The sequence below is a fragment of the Orcinus orca genome, chromosome 19, assembly GCF_937001465.1.
Source record: "Orcinus orca chromosome 19, mOrcOrc1.1, whole genome shotgun sequence".
NCBI lineage: Eukaryota > Metazoa > Chordata > Mammalia > Artiodactyla > Delphinidae > Orcinus > Orcinus orca.
Genome location: NC_064577.1, coordinates 22,613,538 through 22,632,916, shown reverse-complemented (window position 1 = coordinate 22,632,916; position 19,379 = coordinate 22,613,538). Strand labels below are relative to the sequence as shown.

General features: G+C 38.9%; 1 protein-coding gene and 1 long non-coding RNA gene across 31 annotated transcripts in view; one reads left to right on the top strand and one right to left on the bottom strand.

The window, feature by feature from the left end:
* The window catches only part of CEP112 (centrosomal protein 112), a 412,427-nt gene that overhangs the window by 224,963 nt on the left and 168,085 nt on the right, over nt 1-19,379 (bottom strand). For all 30 annotated transcript variants that reach the window (XM_033438326.2, XM_033438327.2, XM_033438317.2 and 27 more), the window contains one exon: nt 10,667-10,802. In XM_033438326.2, the coding sequence (XP_033294217.1) occupies nt 10,667-10,802 (136 nt within the window). The remainder of the gene's footprint in view (nt 1-10,666; nt 10,803-19,379) is intronic.
* LOC125962013 (uncharacterized) overlaps nt 12,792-19,379 on the top strand; it is a 189,695-nt gene continuing 183,107 nt past the window's right edge. Inside the window, exon 1 of the long non-coding RNA XR_007473282.1 lies at nt 12,792-12,850. This is a non-coding gene — a long non-coding RNA (uncharacterized LOC125962013). The remainder of the gene's footprint in view (nt 12,851-19,379) is intronic.

Here is a 19,379-nt window from a genome sequence, read left to right as displayed (position 1 = left end):
TGAATTTAAATTTAACAACATTTTGTTTTTTATCACTTTTTGTTTCCTATTGAGAAAATCTTCACCGAGCTCCTACATTTTCTTCTGAAAATTTTATTGTTTTACCTATCACTTGTGTATCTACAATCCTGGAATTAATTTTGTGATGGGATATAATAAGGGGCAGGATTCTTTTTCCATGTGGCTATCCAGCTGACACAGCGGCATTTACTGAAATGATCCTTCTTTCCCTGCTGTACTGCAATACTTCCTTTCACATGAATCAGATTGATCATGTATGTGTGAGTCCACTTTTTGGTCTCTTTCCTGTAAAACACTGGTCATCCTTGTGCCAAAACCACACTGTATTAATTACTATAGCTTAATATTAGTCTCAATATCTGGTGGTATAAGGTTGCCATAGGTGTTCTGAGCCCTCTCTATTTTCATATCCATTTTAGAATCGGCTCGCCAGTTTCCCTCACTCCTCCCCCCAAAAAGCACTGCTACGTTTTGATTTTTAGAATTGTGTTGATTCTATAGATTAACTTGGGGAGAACTGACATTTTTATAACATTGAGTCTTTGAATCCATACACGTGATATGTCCCTCAACTCGTTCAGGTCTTCTTTGGTTCCTCTCAGTAATGTTTCCTAGTCTTCAAAACAGGGGCCTTGCATTTCTTTTGTTGCATTTATTCTTAGGTAAGAGAAGCTTTCTGGTACCACGATATCTTTTTCAAAGTTTATTTTCTATCTGTTGGTTGCTAATATATAGAAGTAAAATTGCATTTTATATCTGACCTTATATTTAGAAGCCTTGCTAAATTCACTACCAATTACATTTTAACAGGAAACATTTGAGAAATTCATTGTTACACAAAGATGCCACAATTGCAGATCGGCACATAATCTACTGGGCTACCTTAGATGTGCCTCCTCTGAGTTCGCCGAACGACCTATTAATTCCACTAGTTACGCCGCCAATTATGACCACACAGCTACGCATCAGTCTATCGCACAGACCACAAACGTGGCTTAATAGTCTCTGAATTCCAAGAATCTACAACAATGGCTGATACAGAGCAAGTATTCATAAATTTTTTATAAATGAATGAAAGAAGAAATCAGGTCTGTTAAATCCTTGGTCAATAAGTCAATAAAACAGTTTGAAATATTAAAAAATAATAATGCTACTGTTTTCACAATTAATAATCCTTCACATCAGCCAATTATAAAAAGAATGACGTATTTCCTGGTCCGATGTTCTCAGTAGATTTTTTTTGGCTTATTTTTCTTCTGCAAAAGAGATTTGATGAATATTATTAGGAAAAGTTTCACTTACTACTCTACTAGGCATTTAAGGATGAGAGTTAAAGATTCTTTTAATTATTTGTTTGATTTTTTGTTTAATTTTGTTTTTCAAAGCCAAGTATTTATACATAGTCCTTGGATGTTGTCATTTGGAATTGATTAATTAGCACAATAGGCTCTATTGAAATATTTAAATATAGTTCTAGAATTTTACCTCTGCTACCTAATCTCATTTAAAGACAAAATTTCAAATGTTAAAATGGTAGACAGATTTCTCCATTATCATCAAAAAGTAACTGAGAGAGGGGACTTCCCTGGTGGTCCAGCGGTAAAGAATCCGCCTTCCAATGCAGGGGACGTGGGTTCGATCCCTGGTAGGGGAACTAAGATCCCACATGCCGTGGGGCAACTAAGCCCATGCTCCACAACTACTGAGCCCGCACGCCTCAACTAGAGAGCCCGCATGCTGCAAACTACAGAGCCCAAGTGCTCTGGATCCCACACACCACAACTAGAGAAGCCCGGGCACCACAAAGTAAGAGCCCGCATGCCGCAACTAAGACACGACACAGCCAAAAATAATTAATTAATTAATTATTTTTAAAAACTGAGAGAAAATGCTTGTATTTATATTGGATCTTTACCTTAAAACTGGTCTAAAAAAGACTCATTTAACATTACATGAGCCTGGACTTCCCTGGTGGTGCAGTGGTTAAGAATCCGCCTGCCAGTGCAGGGGACACGGGTTCGATCCCTGGCCCGGGAAGATCCCACATGCTGTGGAGCAACTAAGCCCGTGCACCACAACTACTGAGCCTGTGTTCTAGAGCCCGAGAGCCACAACTACTGAAGCCCACGCACCTAGAGCCCGTGCTCCGCAACAAGAGAAGCCACGACAATGAGAAGCCCGACCACCACAGCGAAGAGTAGCCCCCGCGCACAGCAACTAGAGAAAGGCCGCGTGCAGCAACGAAGACCCAACACAGCCAAAACTAAAATATAAAACAAATAAATAAATTTTTTAAAAAAATTACATGAGCCAGCATGACCCTTAAAGGACAAGAGGAGGAAGGTACAAGTCACGATGAGTGGTCTGTACGATGCGTCTTTCTCTCTCTAAGTCTGTTTGTTATCCATCTACATTTATAGAGGCACAAATATATTCAGATGGCATTCTTCCTTCCTTGTACCTTGAGAATTTTTTCATTAATTCAACAGCAATAATGAGATGATGAGCTAAACTTATAATCCCTAAGAATGTAAGAAACTGCTAATCAGTTTCAAATGTACTAGCAACCAGAAGCAACCTCACTAGTCAACAGCAGTGTTTCTGAATTTTGTTTTCAAGGCAAACCACTGGGTTTTCCAAGTATAAAGCTAATATCATGTAGCTGACGGCTGCAAAGAAAAAGGAACAGAATTTAAAGCCAGATATTAGCAGCAAATACCAGTTAATGAGGATGAATTTTCAAGGGGAGAAAAATTAACTAGAAAAGTCAAGTGGTTAGTGGAAGCCCCAGGAGGAAGTAGTTATCTGACATTCATTCAGTCGGTTTTCAAGATGAAAAAGTTTCACTTTATAATTGCTGCCAATACTTCAAAAAACATAGCTGTCTTTTTCAGTCATTTATTTGTTTCACAGAGAATAGGTAAATATAGAACACTATTTCTTTAAAAAATACAACTATATACATATATACAGAAATAATTCTAACAGAGTAATACACTTTCGCAATTAAAATATGTATATTTTACACAACTAATTGCTGACAGCTAACACATATAATGGATTTCACCATTGGAGTAAAAATTAGGTTATTTAAGCAATCCTAAATGAGATAAAAAGTTCTTCAAAGTGAAAGAAACAGTGTGAAGCAATTTTTTTTAAAAGTTTAAGTCTGTTTCATTTTCTCTCATGGGCCTCATTTTTCAAACAGCAATTCACTTTCAAAAACAAACTCAAAGCTTTTATTTTTTAATTCACATTCCTGTTGTCCTCTATCTGCAGCTGTTTCCAAATGGAAAAAGATGCCCTAAGCTCTGCTGGCTTTTACACAAAAGATTTCAGTGAGAAGAGAAAAGAGCAGTTCAAAACAACAATAAAAAAGGAAAATATGGACTATGGAAAAATCTGAAAACATTATGATTCTCCAAATACTAAATCTGCTGAGTGATTTTCTTTTAGAATTTGAGCTATATCAGATCCGCGGAGCACAGGCTCCGGACACACGGGCTCAGCGGCCATGGCTCACGGGCCCAGCCGCTCCACAGCAAGTGGGATCTTCCCAGACAGGGGCACGAACCCGTGTCCCCTGCATCGGCAGGGGGACTCTCAACCACTGCGCCACCAGGGAAGCCCAGATCCACACTTTTTAATCAACTGACAATCTGGAATAGAAGATATCTAATTTATCATGTTTTGACATATACATTTTATTTAATGTCTGTTCAAATTTGCCATGTGAGAATTACTCAATTTGCAAATGAGCCTGGCTATAAGAATTCCATTATAAATGGGGTTCCTTATTATTATACTCACACCAAAGGTACTTTATTTCAGAAACTCAACTTCACTTGGCAAAACTATTTATGACTGAAACCACAGAAGAACTTTTCTCCAACAGAAAGCAATCAAAACATTTCCTGCTTGTCAGTTGCCATCACTATCAGTTTTCACTGAGTCTGAATCTAGCACCCCTGGACAGATCAGTGAGGACTGCTGACAAGGACAGGACACAGGTGTGGGGTATGTTGGGGGTGAAGGGGACCCTAGAGGCGTGCACCAAAGAGGGTCCTCCATCGGATCATCTAACCAGTCCACAGTGATGTGACACCTCCATGGTAGGAACACATGGGCTCTTTTAAGGTCAAGAAATGGGAGAGTCAAATGGGTGGGCAGAGCTGGTGAAGGAAGACAGACAGACTATGACCCTGCACAGAGCAGAGCAGTCAGACGTGAGGGTGGACCGACTGGAAGGGTGGTTGCAGAATCAACTGCACAGATGCTGTCTCTCATCCCTGGCTTGCCTCATGTTACGGCAGTCTCACTTTGCGGCTGGGTCGGGTTCTTCATTTCATGGTTCCCAAGATCACATTCTCTCCAGGGCTTTCCGTTCTGCCACACAACTCTGAGACTTCAGTTTTTATCTTTTAAAAAAAGATTATCAGTTTTCACATTCTTTCTAACTTTTTTGACGTATAGTTTCTAATTTTTTACCATTAATAAATAACATCACAACAAACATCCTTGAACACGTATCTTGCAAACCTTGGAGTCCTGAAAAATAAAGTCCTAGAAGTAGAACAGGTAAATCATAAGCACAATGTTAAACCAATCCTCCAGAAAGGTTACATATCTTTACTCTTCCTCCTGAAATGTGTGTCACTGCCCGTGTCCACAGGCCTTCATGGATTTCTACCTATGTGTTAGTTGGAAAATAGCTCAGTGCTATTCTAACTTACTTTTAACAAATTTACTAGTGAAAATAAACATTTCCTATTGCCAATTTTTACCCAAAAAATGTATTGAGATTTTTTACAGTAATTACATTGAATTTATACATCAATTTGTGGAGAACTTTCATCTTGACAATACTGAGTTTTACAACCTATTAACACAGAATAGCTCTCTTTACATCGTTTAAAATTTCTCTCGGCAATCTTTTATAGTTTTCAATGCATAAGTCTTCACGTTGTTTCATTAGTTTATTTGTAAATATTTTATTCTTTTGGATGCTTTTGTAAATTAAATTGTTTTCTTAATTTCATTTTCAGGTATTTCATTACTAGTATATTGAAGCATGACTGAATTTTGTATGTTGATCTCGTACCCTGCAAACTTGTTTAAATCATTTATTAGTTCTAGTACTTCTTTTATGGATTTTGACCATACAGAATCATGTCATCTAAAGACATTGGTAGTTCTTCCTTTCCAATCTGTATGTCTTTTGGGGTTTTGTTTGTTTGTTTGGGGTTTTGGGGGGTTTTTGTTGGCCCTGTTAGAGGCTGGCTAGAGTCTCCAATACAATGTTAAATAGAAGTCACAAAAGCAGACGTCTTTTCCCTCTTCTTAGGAGGAAGAGCATTAAGTCTTTCAACATTAAGCATATTTGCTCAGGGTTCTCATAGGTGTACCTTATTAGGGTGAGTACATTTGCTTCTAGTCCTAACTTGCCAAGAATTTTTTAAAAATCATGAATGATGCTGAACTTTTTCCAATGCTTTTTCTGCCTCTGTTGGGACGATCGTGTGGCTTTGTCTTTTATTCTATTAATATGCTGTACGATATTGATTTTTGAATGTTAAAAGAACCTTGGATTCCTGGTGATAAATCCTACTTGGTCCTGGTGAATAATCATCTTTATAAGTTTCCAGATTCAGTTTACTAAAATACCATTAAGGGTTTTCGTGTCTACAGTGATGACAGATACTCCTCTAGCTCTGCAGCATCTTTGGCTGTGATATTAGAGTCCTACTGGCCTTAGAGAATGAACTGGTTACGTGTACCTTCCTCCTCAATTTTCTAATTAAATATCATCATCTATTATAAGACAATTGGGACTTTCTATCTCTTCTTGCTTTTCTCTATTTTAATGTTTTCTTTGCTTTCTGCATGTATATAAAATTATCTATTATTTCCTTTCTTCTGCTTCCTTGAGCAGAAGCTTGCTTTTCTTTTTCTGGTTTCTGAAGATGAAGTTTAGGTTACTGATTTGAGAACTTTCCTTTTGGAGTTAGATGTTTAAAGCTACAAACTTTTCTCTAGGTACTGCACTAGCTGCATTCCATAAATTTTAATATACCATATTTTTATTTTAATTCAGTTCAAAATATTTTCTTATATTCCTTGTAGTATCTTCTTTGATCCATGAGTTATTCATGTGTGTTATTTAATTTCCAAATATATGGGGATTTCCCAGATTTCTTATTATTTCTAATTTATTACCATTGGGGTCAAAGAACACATTTTGTATGATTTTAGTCATTTTAAAATTTGTCGAGAATTGTTTAGTGGCCAAACATATGGTCTACCCTGGGGAATGTTCCATGAGTGCCTGGGGTTATTGGGTGGTGATTTAAATCACCATCCAAGTCTACACTCACTCCTGAGTGGCACAATACAAACAGACCCAACCCTGCAGAGCAAAGGCTTGGAAACTTAACTGAAACTGGAACCCACCCATAGAAAATGAGACAGGCCTTCTGCTCTGAAACAGACTGGGTTGATAATCCTCTAAAACAAACAACTTGACATTATCTAGGGAATGCTAGCATCATTCAGGGAGTGCACAACATTCAGTTACGTACTCTTTTGCTTTTAGCTCCTTTCATTCAGCAGGACGTTGAGACACATCCTTTGTTGAGGGTATCAGTCGTTCGTTCCTATTTATTCCTGAGTAGTATTCCATGGTCTGTACTGCATTTTGATTATCCTTTCAACTTCTGAGGAACTGCGGGTTGCTCAGGTTTTAGGCTTTTGTGAATAAAGCTGCTGGCAACTGTTGTGTACAAGGCTTTGTCTGGATCTGGCTTCGTTTCTCTTGGTTAAACACACAGGAATGGAATGGCTGGCATATGGCGGTGGATGTTTTAGCGGTTAAGAACTCGGCAGTTTTCCCACCAGCAGTGGAGAAGAGCCCGTGGCCCTGCACCGACACTGGGCACTGCCAACGAGTCTGCACAGTTCGAGCCATTCCAGTGAGCACGCAGCGGCACTTCATTTTGGTTTCAATCTGCATTTCCCTGACGAATGATGATATCGAACATCTTTTTATGTGCTTATTAGTCTTCTGTGAGGTGTCCAAATATTTCGCCTATTTTTAGCTGGGTTGTTTTGTCTTCTTATTATTGAGTTGTAGGATTGCTTTTATATTTTAGATACAAGTTCTTGGAAATATTTGTGAATCTTTTCTCCCATTCTCTGGCTTGCCTTACTTCCCTTTGTTGTTTTTTAATGGTGTCTTTCAAAGAACAAAAGGTTTTAATTTTGGTGAAGTCCAATGTAGCAATTTTAATTGAAATTTAATTTCTGGTTTTACTAAGCACTGTGGTAAAAAGTACGTGCTCTCTGTCATGTCAAGTTTCAGATATATATTGAGTGTTTCTTTATGGTCTACTGAGTTTTGTAACTGCTCCATGGGAGTAGGAATTTAATATGTCATACTTGAAGCGTAGAAAGTAGAAATATAGCTGTTTTATAAACTGCTATTTAGATCTCCTATTTATTTAGGTTTTGCCCCCCTGAGCAGTCAAATATGGAGAAAAATTTACTAAAGCACCCCATGACTATTTATGTCAATTTTTTCATATATTGCTAACACCCTTTTCATAAGGACTCTTGGCTTTCTCATGCAAAAATATATTCCTTTGTCCAGCTTACTGACTTGCATCGATGTTTATTTATATGATAGTATTACATTCTTTCTTATATTCTGAATACAAGTGATAAAATATATTTTCCACATATAACTTTTGTGTAACTTTCAGTTGTGTCTTTATTATAAATAGCATATATACAGATTTATGTCAGCTAATCAGTACCTTTTTTTAACCTATTAAAATGTATTACTGCAATTATACACTCTATCTTATTTTGGACATTTTGTTCTGTTTCTACTCCTGTTCCTTTGGCAATATCTTGAGTTTTGCTTTTATCTTCTCAAGATTTTGCTGAGAATGTAAAATCCTGTTCATTTTATTAGTGCTTATGTTTATGCATTTAAAAAGGATTTTAACCTACGTATCCCTAATGTTAAGAATCCTTTGAATCTCACCTTTTCATGGCAGAGTGTTAGTTACTGTACTTCCCTCTCTCCCTATCCATCTGCTTCTTGAACTTTATTAACATAACCTAAGGATTTAGATTTAAGTTGTTATCACACTTGTATTTTCTATATTCTGTACCTTCTGCTTCACGAATCGGTAAACGTTAGCATTCTATCTTATAACTAGATTTGTAGAAATTAGTTAAATTTGTCTTCATTCTGTTGGATTCCATTTTTCTCTACTCATCCTTCAGTATGATATTTTCCTCATGTGTGGGATGTCTTCCGCTTCATCTCTGAATTGATATAATTTTTCCAGAAAAGGAATAATCAGTATACCTTATGTGAGCTCTTAGTAAGAAAATGTTTTTCTGTTTATTTTGCAAGTGAAAAACTCCTTGGTTGTGCATGCAGTTGGGTCACTGCCTTTCTCCTTCAGAACTCTGAAGCATTCCTCCATTATTTCTCTAATTTCTTTGCCAGTTGCATCCTACCTAGAAACTTGGTGGATTTTCATTTTATGCTTGAGGTTCAACACTTTTTCCAGAATGTATCCAGGTTTAATTACATTAATTTTACTTAATATATGTGGCCTCTTTCATGTCTTCTTATTAAAGGTACTACTTTTCTGAGTTTTCTTTTTCTGAAGTTTACAGTAAACTGTTTTCGGAAATATGCTTTTATTCTGTGACTGCTGAATACAGACGCCTTTTTCTTGTTCTACAAAATGTTTTCACAAGTCCCATGTTGTTGCTTGTTTTTCTCCTTACCCGTGAATTCTGGGTAATCTGTTAACATTACATCACCAGCCCCAAAAGGTGCATTCATTGAGCCGAAGGTGCCTGTCACAGTCTCAGCTTTTGTCAGAAGCTGTACTGTCAGCCTGAGCTCTGTCAAGAGCCCCCTTTAGCCTTCTTCACTGTAGACTTAACACTTCTTGCCAGGGCCCCTCCTTCAGTATTTTCTGTATTCCTGTAAATGTTAAGCTGATCAAAGAGTTTCCTGTGCAGCAGCTCCACTGCACATTTGGGCCATATATACTTTCTTGGATCTGGGCTCTGATCATAGCAGAGGGAGCTGGGAAGAGATGCACATTCGTGTAGCAGGGACTGAAAGTCCCCACCTTCCAGCCCAGAAACTCTCAGCAGGAATCTAGCTTCTGCCCAAGGCACTGAGTGGGAAAACAGACAGAAGGGGGGGTCTCAGACCCTGCTCTCAGGACCCAGATCTGCACAATCTGAACCGAGAAAATAGCAAAAAAGCACAGTTCCAAACTCGTAAACCCCACGGGGCTCTGCCATAAAACCTTCTATAGAGATGCTTCTGCCACTAGTGTGTGCTCAGGACTCCTGAGGAGGATAACCCCAGCTGAAAACGAAATCACAGCAAGTACTGCAACACTCTTTATAATTAAGAAAACTTGAAAATAAACTAAATACCCTTGAATAGGGGAGCTGATGAATAAAATAGGGTATATTCATACGATAAAATACATTCAGTGTCAAAAGGACTGCACTAAATCAACACAGACAGGGCACAGATATATAATACTCAATGTAAAAGAGCAAACAAGACTAATACACAAAATCTGTAGTTCTTACGTCTTTTTAAATGGAAGCATAAAAACTACATATATATATGTATATATAAAATATATGCATATATAATACATGCATATAATACACATGGACATTACAGATGCATATGAAAGTATGAAATAATACACACTAAATTAATTATAGTGGTTTCTCTTAGGAGAGGAGAGAGTAATGTGATTAGACATGAATAGCAAAGCAAACTAAAACTACATCTGTAACATTTTAGTTTAAATACACAGTGTTGACAATTGTTGATTCTTCCTGATGGGTACCTAGGTGTTTGTTCCCTGTATTCTTTTATAAATTTTTAAATTTTTCTCAAAGTTATAAAACATACCACTTGTATAAGAACTGGAGACAGCCTCTGTCCTCCTGAACTGCCACTTGAAAAGAATTTGCTGTAACTGATCAATACAGCACGGTTTAGGGCACATGAACAAACACAGACAAGGATAACTTGAAGCCTTGCTCTGGAGAAAATGACTGGTCATGGGATTTTGCCTGTCAACTGACCCATGCTTCCAAAGCCTGACACATTCTGGCCGTGACCACACTTGTCGACAGGACTTTGAAATGGCCGTTCTGGCACTGCTCTGGGGGTGAATCAAGGCAATCCTGAAGGAGGAAGGAGGATCCTCTCCCGGTCCACCCCGCCCTCTCCACTCACTGTCACCAAGGAGCTGCCGACCGGAGCCCACCCAGCGACCCAGGAGGGGCACAGAGCCAGCCCTGCCCTTCACACGCCCTGTAGGGAGCAGAGGGTCTGCGGGCTGAGCCCTCTCCCCCCGGGCTCTTGTTCCTGGCCGCGAGGAGCCTCCCCTTCCTTCAAGGCCCTGGCGGTGGTGCGTGTCCTCCCGCGCCAGGCCTAGGACCTCGTTCTCACCTGAATCCCTGATCCAGCTGCTGGGCTAATTCTGAACAAGTAAACATGCTGCTGGCACACGTGAGATCAGAATGTACCTTCCCCCCCGAGAGAAGGGCTCTCGACACGGATGGTGCGGAGGCCTCTCACCTGCTCTTTCATTTCCGCGTAGACCTTCTCCGAGTTCAGCTCCACCTGCCGCTTGAACTCCTCCAGCGCTGCATCTGCCTGCTGTGCCTGCAGCCTCTGAACCTCAGTCACACGGGTGAGCTGCTCCTCTTTTTCCCTAGAAAAGTTCAGACAAGCCGCAGAGTTAAAATATAAAATAAAGGAACTTGGCTTGGATCAAAGAACAAAATTTAACCCTCTCTAAAATAAAATTCAGATTTCCATTTTTTGATCCAAATTCTATAAAACTTCCCTTTAAAAAACTGGCAATAACATGATTTGCCTCAGGAAAAAAAGGATATAAACCCATAATATGTGTTCTGATGAGGACACAACTACTTCTGATGATTTCCCTAAGAACGAAACTGTTTACAACCAGGAACCTCCATCACCCAATGAATGGATAAGCAAAACGTGCCCATCCATGCAATGGAATATCACTCAGCCTCAAAAAAGGAAGGAAGCTCTGATGCACCCTACAACACGGACAAACCTCGACAACAGTGTGCAGGGGGTAAAGGCCAGACACAAGTCACATGTTGTATGATTCTATCTAGGAGAAATATCCAGAATAGAGACAGGAGAAGCAGATCAGTGGTCGCCTGGGCCGATGGGACGGGGGGGATGGGGAGTGGCTGCTCACACACAGGGGGCTTGGGGAGGGGGTTGATGATGAAAATGTTCTGGAATTAGATAGTAGTGATGGTTGCACATCCTCATGGATATACTAAAATCTGCTAAACTGTACACTTTGAAAGGATGAATTTAATAGTATGTGAATTATATCTCAATTAAAAAAAAAAACGCTGTGCCATAAGAATACCTCTAACATGCACACCTGGCAGAAGCTAACCCGCAGGGTGACAGGGCAACAGAGCGATGTGGCTGCCTGAAATTATTCTGCTGCTCTCTAGTAAGTACACCTGCCTAAAAGAACCGATAACCATCTCGTTTCTTTATACCTTGAACTAAAATTAAATACTCAAAAGGGTCCAACAAAAGAAGAGAAATCTCTGCATGTTGCTAGAAGAAACAAATGAAGGCTTTAGGTTATAAGTACACGAAAGTTACTACTGACTTCTATCGAGTTCTGCCTAGGTACTAGGCACTGTGCAAACTAGTTTAATATGTCTTCTCTCCTTCATTCTCACAGTCAACTTCTATAAGACTATTTTTATATCTCTAGTTTTACAGAACAGGAAACTGGGGCTTAGAGAATATTTCCAAGGCTACACATCACTAACAGTCAAGGCAGGACTCGAGTCCCGGCCGTCTGCTTCTAGGCTCCTGCTGTTGACTACTCTGCTGTGCTGCTTTCCTGATTTTCCAGATGCCATATGCTATGGTCTGAACGTGTCTCCCCAAAATGAGATTAGTGCCCTTATAAAAGGTACCATGTTGGGTACGACCGCCTAGATACAGGTTGGCAAATGTGATAGGGAGTTGTTACAAATGTTTGAGGGATGTCTGTTCTGACCGATGGACCCAACTGACCGGAAAAAGTTGCCTAGAATGCTCTATTCCAAGGACCGTGAGGCTGGAGAAGAGGCAAAGGCTGCCGCAGTCGATGCGAACGTCCCCACGAGGGGCTAAGGTTAGGAGGCCCAAGAGCTACTTCCCTGCCACACACTCCATGACCAGTTCATCCCATGTTGCTCTTTAATTTCTGAGGCCCTCCTAAACACACTTGGGAAGACGATTCCACAATTAGGATTACAAGTTTTCAAAGGTTTACCTTTGCTTGCTCAGTCTGTCTATAAATAGAAAAGAGGGCTTCCCTGGTGGCGCAGTGGTTGAGAGTCCGCCTGCCGATGAAGGGGACACGGGTTCTTGCCCCGGTTTGGGAAGATCCCACATGCTGCGGAGCAGCTGGGCCCGTGAGCCATGGCCACTGAGCCTGCGCGTCCAGAGCCTGTGCTCCGCAACGGGAGAGGCCACAACAGTGAGAGGCCCGCGTACCGCAAAAAAAATAAAAATAAAAATAGAAAAGGAAGTACATTGGACAATATTTGAAAACTTTAAAAATTTATAAATCGTATAATTTAAAATTACGTATCATTAATTAGCCAGGAGAAAAGTCTGCTAACACAATTTATAAAAATATATAACGGGGCTTCCCTGGTGGCGCAGTGGTTGAGAGTCCGCCTGCCGATGCAGGGGACACGGGTTCGTGCCCCGGTCCGGGAAAATCCCACATGCAGCAGAGCGGCTAGGCCCGTGAGCCAGGGCCGCTGAGCTTGCGTGTCCGGAGCCTGCGTGTCCGGAGACTGTGCTCCGCAACGGGAGAGGCCACAACAGTGAGAGGCCCGCGTACAGGAAAAAAAATAAAAAAAATAAAAAAAATATATATATATATAACGTATGGCTGAAATATCAACTTTTTCTATAAATGCTGAAAGTCAGTTGTTTTACATTTTTTGTCCAGTAATTCACCTGAGCTACTTAGTTACTGTAAATAGTTTCAATTTAATAGGACAAATATTTTCTCTATATTACCTCATTCTTACCTACCAAGAGTTTAGTTCATTTACTTTATAATTGACTTATGACTACATAAATCAAAGTCATAAGCTTTACCCATGATCAGCTATATATTGAGACCATATTAAAAATACTGTTTGTTAAAATATAACCTAGTGCAATGAGGCACATTGCTTTTGACTGATCATTTCTAGCCTGATTTACAAATAGCAAATATTGTTTTATATTAAATATCAGACACAAGGAAATGACCAAAACCTTCCAATTCATTTTCAGTCCCACCACACCTACAAAGCTAATTTAGTGGTAAAGCTAAATACCAAAGAGTGGTGAAGGCACCACCCAATGTATCGATGTTTCTGTCCAGTTTAACTGTGAAAATACATTGAGCTCCACTAATGTTGAGAAATCTTCTGTCTTAATATAAATAAAATATGTCTTATTTTAAATAAAGAGATGATATTCGTTTTAATGAGGGATCCATTTTAATTTCTATCGAAGTAATGAAAGAGAAGTGGAAATTTTCAGCCCTTGAAAAAGAGAAGGGTCTGCTCCTCACTAATGTAAGAACAGTACTTCCTTTTACCATGAGTCCAAATAACGTGTCCTGTAAGAAGCAAAAAAAAAGTGACTTTGAAGATTATTTTTTTCCGTGGAACTAGTTGCGGGGCCAAGTATACACGTATCACTGAAAGGCCTTAAAGCTGGGCCTCCATGAGGATAAAAAGGTGGGAAGAAAATCTGCTTTTTAACTCTGATTTATTTATAAAATGCAGTAAATTTTCCTCGTCTGAGTATATAAAGCATAAAGAACAAAAGAAGCTGCATTCCTATCCAACCACAAGCCAGTTCAGATTAAAGGATGTTCTGAAGGACACGATTATTCCAAACACGCAATAAAATGCAGAGACTAATGGACTACAATCTAGTATTTCTTGAGCTTGAAAGCCAACATTTCTATGTACAGGCCAACCTTAATTTGAAAGCCTTCCCTTTGCACATTTCTGCACCAGCACTTCTGATAACGTTGGCAGGGATCCAACACATATTTACAAGGCTTCATGTTACAGTAGACTTCATTTGCTGCCAGCTTGGCATCTCCACTGGAAACTCCAAGAAAAACAAAACAAAACAAAAAACTTCAAACACGTCTGAAAAACAGCTAGAAGTGTCTCCACTCCCCTTCCAGCTGGGCTGGAAGACAAGACTTTCAAGCAGCTGTATCATCTATATTCCTGGCTGCCATTGGTACTTAGGTTGATTAAAGTGAGTCAGTCAAAAACATTAAGATGCTTTTAAAGGCACTAAAAATAATACCTTCACTAAGCATGATAAATAAATAGACTTCTTTTGCCTCTTCTTCACGTGACTGCTAAGACTAATGGTCTCTGCTAAATCCTTCTTAAAAACGATAAACACTGTGGACATATCTAAACATTTAGATACTTCAAGAGTTAGAAAGGAATATCAGTAAAATTGGAAATTAACAGCGGTCTTAATATCGAAAAAATGACAATATTCCTCAAATTGATGAACAGATTCAACACAATCCCTGTCAAAATCCCAGATGGCATTTTGCTGAAATTGACAAGCTGATCCTAAAATTCATATGGAAATGCAAAGTACCCAGAACAGGCAAACCAATCTTGAAATAAAACAAAGTTGAAGGACTCACATTTCTTGATTTCAAAACTTAGTACAAAGTTAGGGTAATCAAAACAGTGTGCTACCGGCATAAAGACTGACATATATAGAATAGGATTAAGATTCCAGAGATAAATCCTTACGTTGATAATCAGTAGATTTTCAGCAAGGATGCCAAGACAATTCAATGCGGGAATAAAATAGTCTTTACAACAAATGGTGCTGGGACAACTGGACATCCACGGGCAAAAGAGTGACGTTGAATTCCTTCATTACACAACACACAAAACGAACTCAAGATGGGTCACAGACCTCAATGTAAGAGTTAAAAACACAAAACTCTTAGAAAGAAAATATAGGAGTAAGTCTTTGTGACCTTGACCTAAGCAAAGCCTTCTTAGATATAACACCAAAAGCATAAACAAGAAAATGAAATATAGATAAATAGACTTCAGCAAGTTAAAAAACTTGCCCTGCTAGGGATATTATCAAAAAGTGAAAAGAAAACCCACAAAATGAGAGAAAATATTTGCAAATCATATATCTGAAAAGAGACTTGTATCAAGAATATATAAAGAACTCTCATAAATCAATAATAAAAAGATAAAGAACACAATTTAAAAACAGGTGGAATCAATATTGTTAAAATAGCCATACTACTGAAAGCAATCTACAGGTTTAGCGTGATCCCTATCATATTACCCATGACATTTTGCACAGAACTAGAATAAACAATCCTAAAATTTATATGGAACCACAAAAGACCCAGAATTGCCAAAGCAATCCTGAGGAAAAAGAACAAAGCTGGGGGCATAATCCTCCCAGACTTCAGGCAATACTACAAAGCTACCGTAATCAAAACAGCATGGTACTGGCACAAAAACAGACATATGGATCAATGGAACAGAATAGAAAGCCCATAAATAAACCCACATACCTACAGTCAATTAATCTATGACAAAGGAGGCAAAAATATATAATAGAGAAAAGACAGTCTCTTCAGCAAGTGGTGCTGGGAAAGCTGGACAGTTGCATGCAAATCAATGAAGTTAGAACACACCCTCACACCACACACAAAAATAAAGTCAAAATGGCTTAAAGACTTAAATATAAGACGTGACACCATAAAACTCCTAGAAGAGAACATAGGCAAAACATTCTCTGACATAAATTGTATCAGTATTTTCTTAGGTCAATCTCCCAAGGCAACAGAAATGAAAGCAAAAATAAACAAATGGGACCTAGTCAAACTTATAAGCTTTTGCACAGCAAAGAAAACCATAAACAAAATGAAAAGACAACCTACATACTGGGAGAAAATATTTGCAAACTATACAACTGACTGACAAGGGCTTAATTTCCAAAATATGCAAACAGCTCATACAACTCAATAACAAAAAGCAAACAACCCAATAAAAAGATGAGCAAAAGACCTAAATAGACATTTCTCCAAAGAAGACATACAGATGGTCAATAAGCACATGAAAAGATGCTCAACATCGCTAATTACTAGAGAAATGTAAATCAAAACTGCAATGAGGTACCACATCACACTGGTCAGAATGGCCATCATCAAAAAATCTACAAAAAATAAATGCTGGAGAGGGTGTGGAGAAAAGGGAACCCTCCTACACTGTTGGTGGGAATGTAAGTTGGTGCAGCCACTATGGAAAACAGTGTGGACGTTCCTTTAAAACCTAAAAATAGAGGGGACTTCTCTGGTGGCACAGTGGTTAGGAGTCCGCCTGCCAATGCAAGGGACATGGGTTCAAGCCCTGGTCTGGGAGGATCTCACATGCCGCGGAGCAACGAAGCCCATGCACCACAACTGCTGAGCCTGCACTCTGGAGCCCACAAACCACAACTACTGAGCCTGCAAGGCACAACTACTGAAGCCTGCGTGCCTAGAGCCCGCGCTCCACAACAAGACAGGCCACCACAATGGAAAGGTCACGCACCGCGGCGAAGGGTGGCCCCCACTTGCCGCAACTAGAGAAAGCCCGCACACAGTGATGAAGACCAAAGCAGCCTAAATAAATAAATTTATATTAAAAACTAAAAATAGAGCTACCATATCATCCAGCAATCCCACTCCCAGGCATGTATCAGAAGAAAACTAATTCGAAAAGATACATGCACCCCAATGTTCATAGCAGCACTATTCACAACAGCCAAGACAAGGAAACAACCTAAGTGTCCATCAACAAATGAATGGACAAAGAAGATGTGTTTTTTATATATATATATATACATACATATATATATATATATATATATATATATACACACACACACATATATATACACACACACACACACACAATGGAATATTACTCAGCCATAAAAGGAAGGAAATAATGCCATTTGCAGCAACATGGATGAACCTGGAGATTGTCATACTAAGTGAACTCAGACACAGAAAGACAAATATCACATGACACTGCTTACATGTGGAGTCCGAAAAAAATATACAAATGAAGTTATCTGCAAAACAGACACAGACTCACAGACTTCGAAAACAAATTTATGGTTACCAAATGACAAAGGGGAAACGGGGTGGGGTCGGGAGAATAAATTAGGAGTTTGGGATTAGCAGATATGAACTATTATATCTAAAATAGATAAACAACCAGGTCCTACTGTATAACACAGGGAACTATACTCAATATCCTATAGTAAACCATAATGGAAAAAAAATATGAAAAAGAGTATATACACACACACATATACATATATCTGAGTTACTCTGTTGTACACCAGAAACTAACACAACATACTTCAATTAAAAATAACAATAAAAAGAAGATAAATAAAAATAGGTGAAGAATCCAAATAGATACTTCGCCAAAGAAGATATACAATTAGCCAATAGGCACATGGAAGGACACTCAATATCACTGTCAAGAAAATGCAAATCTTGGGCTTCCCTGGTGGCGCAGTGGTTGAGAGTCCGCCTGACGATGCAGGGGACACGGGTTCGTGCCCCGGTCCGGGAAGTTCCCACATGGCGCAGAGCGGCTGGGCCCGTGAGTCATGGCCGCTGAGCCTGTGCATCCGGAGCCTGTGCTCCGCAACGGGAGAGGACACAACAGTGAGAGGCCCGCGTACCGCAAAAAAAAAAAAAAGAAAGAAAGAAAATGCAAATCAAAATCACAATGAGGTACCATTAAACAACCTCTAAGATGGCTATAATCAAAAGACAGATAATAACAAGTGTTATTGTTTTGTTCTGGTTTCCATTAACCTTGCTTGGGCTTTATTGAGCTTCTTAAATTAGCATAATTTTGTACTTCATGAAAACTGGAAAATTTGGGACCATTAGTTATTCAAATATTTTTCTGCTCTATTACTCGCTTCCCTCTGCTTCTGTGACTCAAATTAAATATACTTCATACACTGTCATTGTCCTGCAAGTCTCTGCAGCTCATATTTCTTCTAGTACATTTTTTCGTTGTCCCCAGATTGACTAATTTCTATTCATTTATCTTCATGTTCTTCTTGTAATCTCCATTTTGTTGTTATATTCAGTCTACATTTTAAATTTCAAATGTATTTTCCACTGTTTTTCTATTGAGATTTCCTAGCTTTTCATTCATTACTACCAATTTTTCTTAAAGTTCTTTAAATAATTATAATAGCTACTTTAAATTTTTATCCACTAATTCTAGTATCTAATTTATCCTAGGGTGGTCTCCATTGATTGACTGCATTTTCCTTTGAGAATAAAAAGGCCATGTTATCTTAATTGAAAATAAGCAGGTCAGGTGTTATCCTGATTCTTCATATGTCAAGTAATTTTCGCTTATATCTTTATGAATGATACATAGTAAAGAGTCTGGATTCTGTTTTTTTCCACTGAATAGTATTGATTGGTAATTTTAATTATTTGTTTATAGCCGGCAGTTAACTTGGCTGAATTCAAACTATAAATTCTGTCTCCCCAGAAGCTCATATATAAATTCAGCTCTTTTAGCTTACTTGGGCTATTTGGAGTTTCAGGGGTCAGTCACAAATATGTACCGAGATCACATGAAGAATTTGGGCTCCCTTCTCTGGCTCTCTTATTTCCTGGGTGTCTCTCCATCTTAGTTTGCCAGTGGTTATAACCGTCCATTCTTTCATCAGGTTCTTCAAGCACTAAGAGGACAAGTTATCTACCCAAATTCTAGCTGTCCCACATGGCATCAAATGCGGCCAGATAAATGCTACAAAAGTGGGAAGCTCACCTTCACTTCTTCCAAGTGTGTACTGCCTTCCACTATCTCTTTGTGCCTATTCATTCTCCAGGGTCTTCAGGTAGTGGTATTTTATACCTTGTACAGAGTTTATGTTTGTGAGAGGATCAGTCTGATTGGAGCTTTCTCGGCCATCAAATGAACTGGAAGCTCCCTTCTTGGTTGTTTTGATGCGCAGATTACTATTCATTCTTTAGGGGCTCAAATGTCAGCTCTTCAGATAGAGCTGCTAGCTGCTTCTTTCATCCTTGTCAGTGCCTTTTATATACTACTACTATAGCACTTTATATACACTATTACAGCTGTTAATTTATACATTTATCTTTTTCAGGATA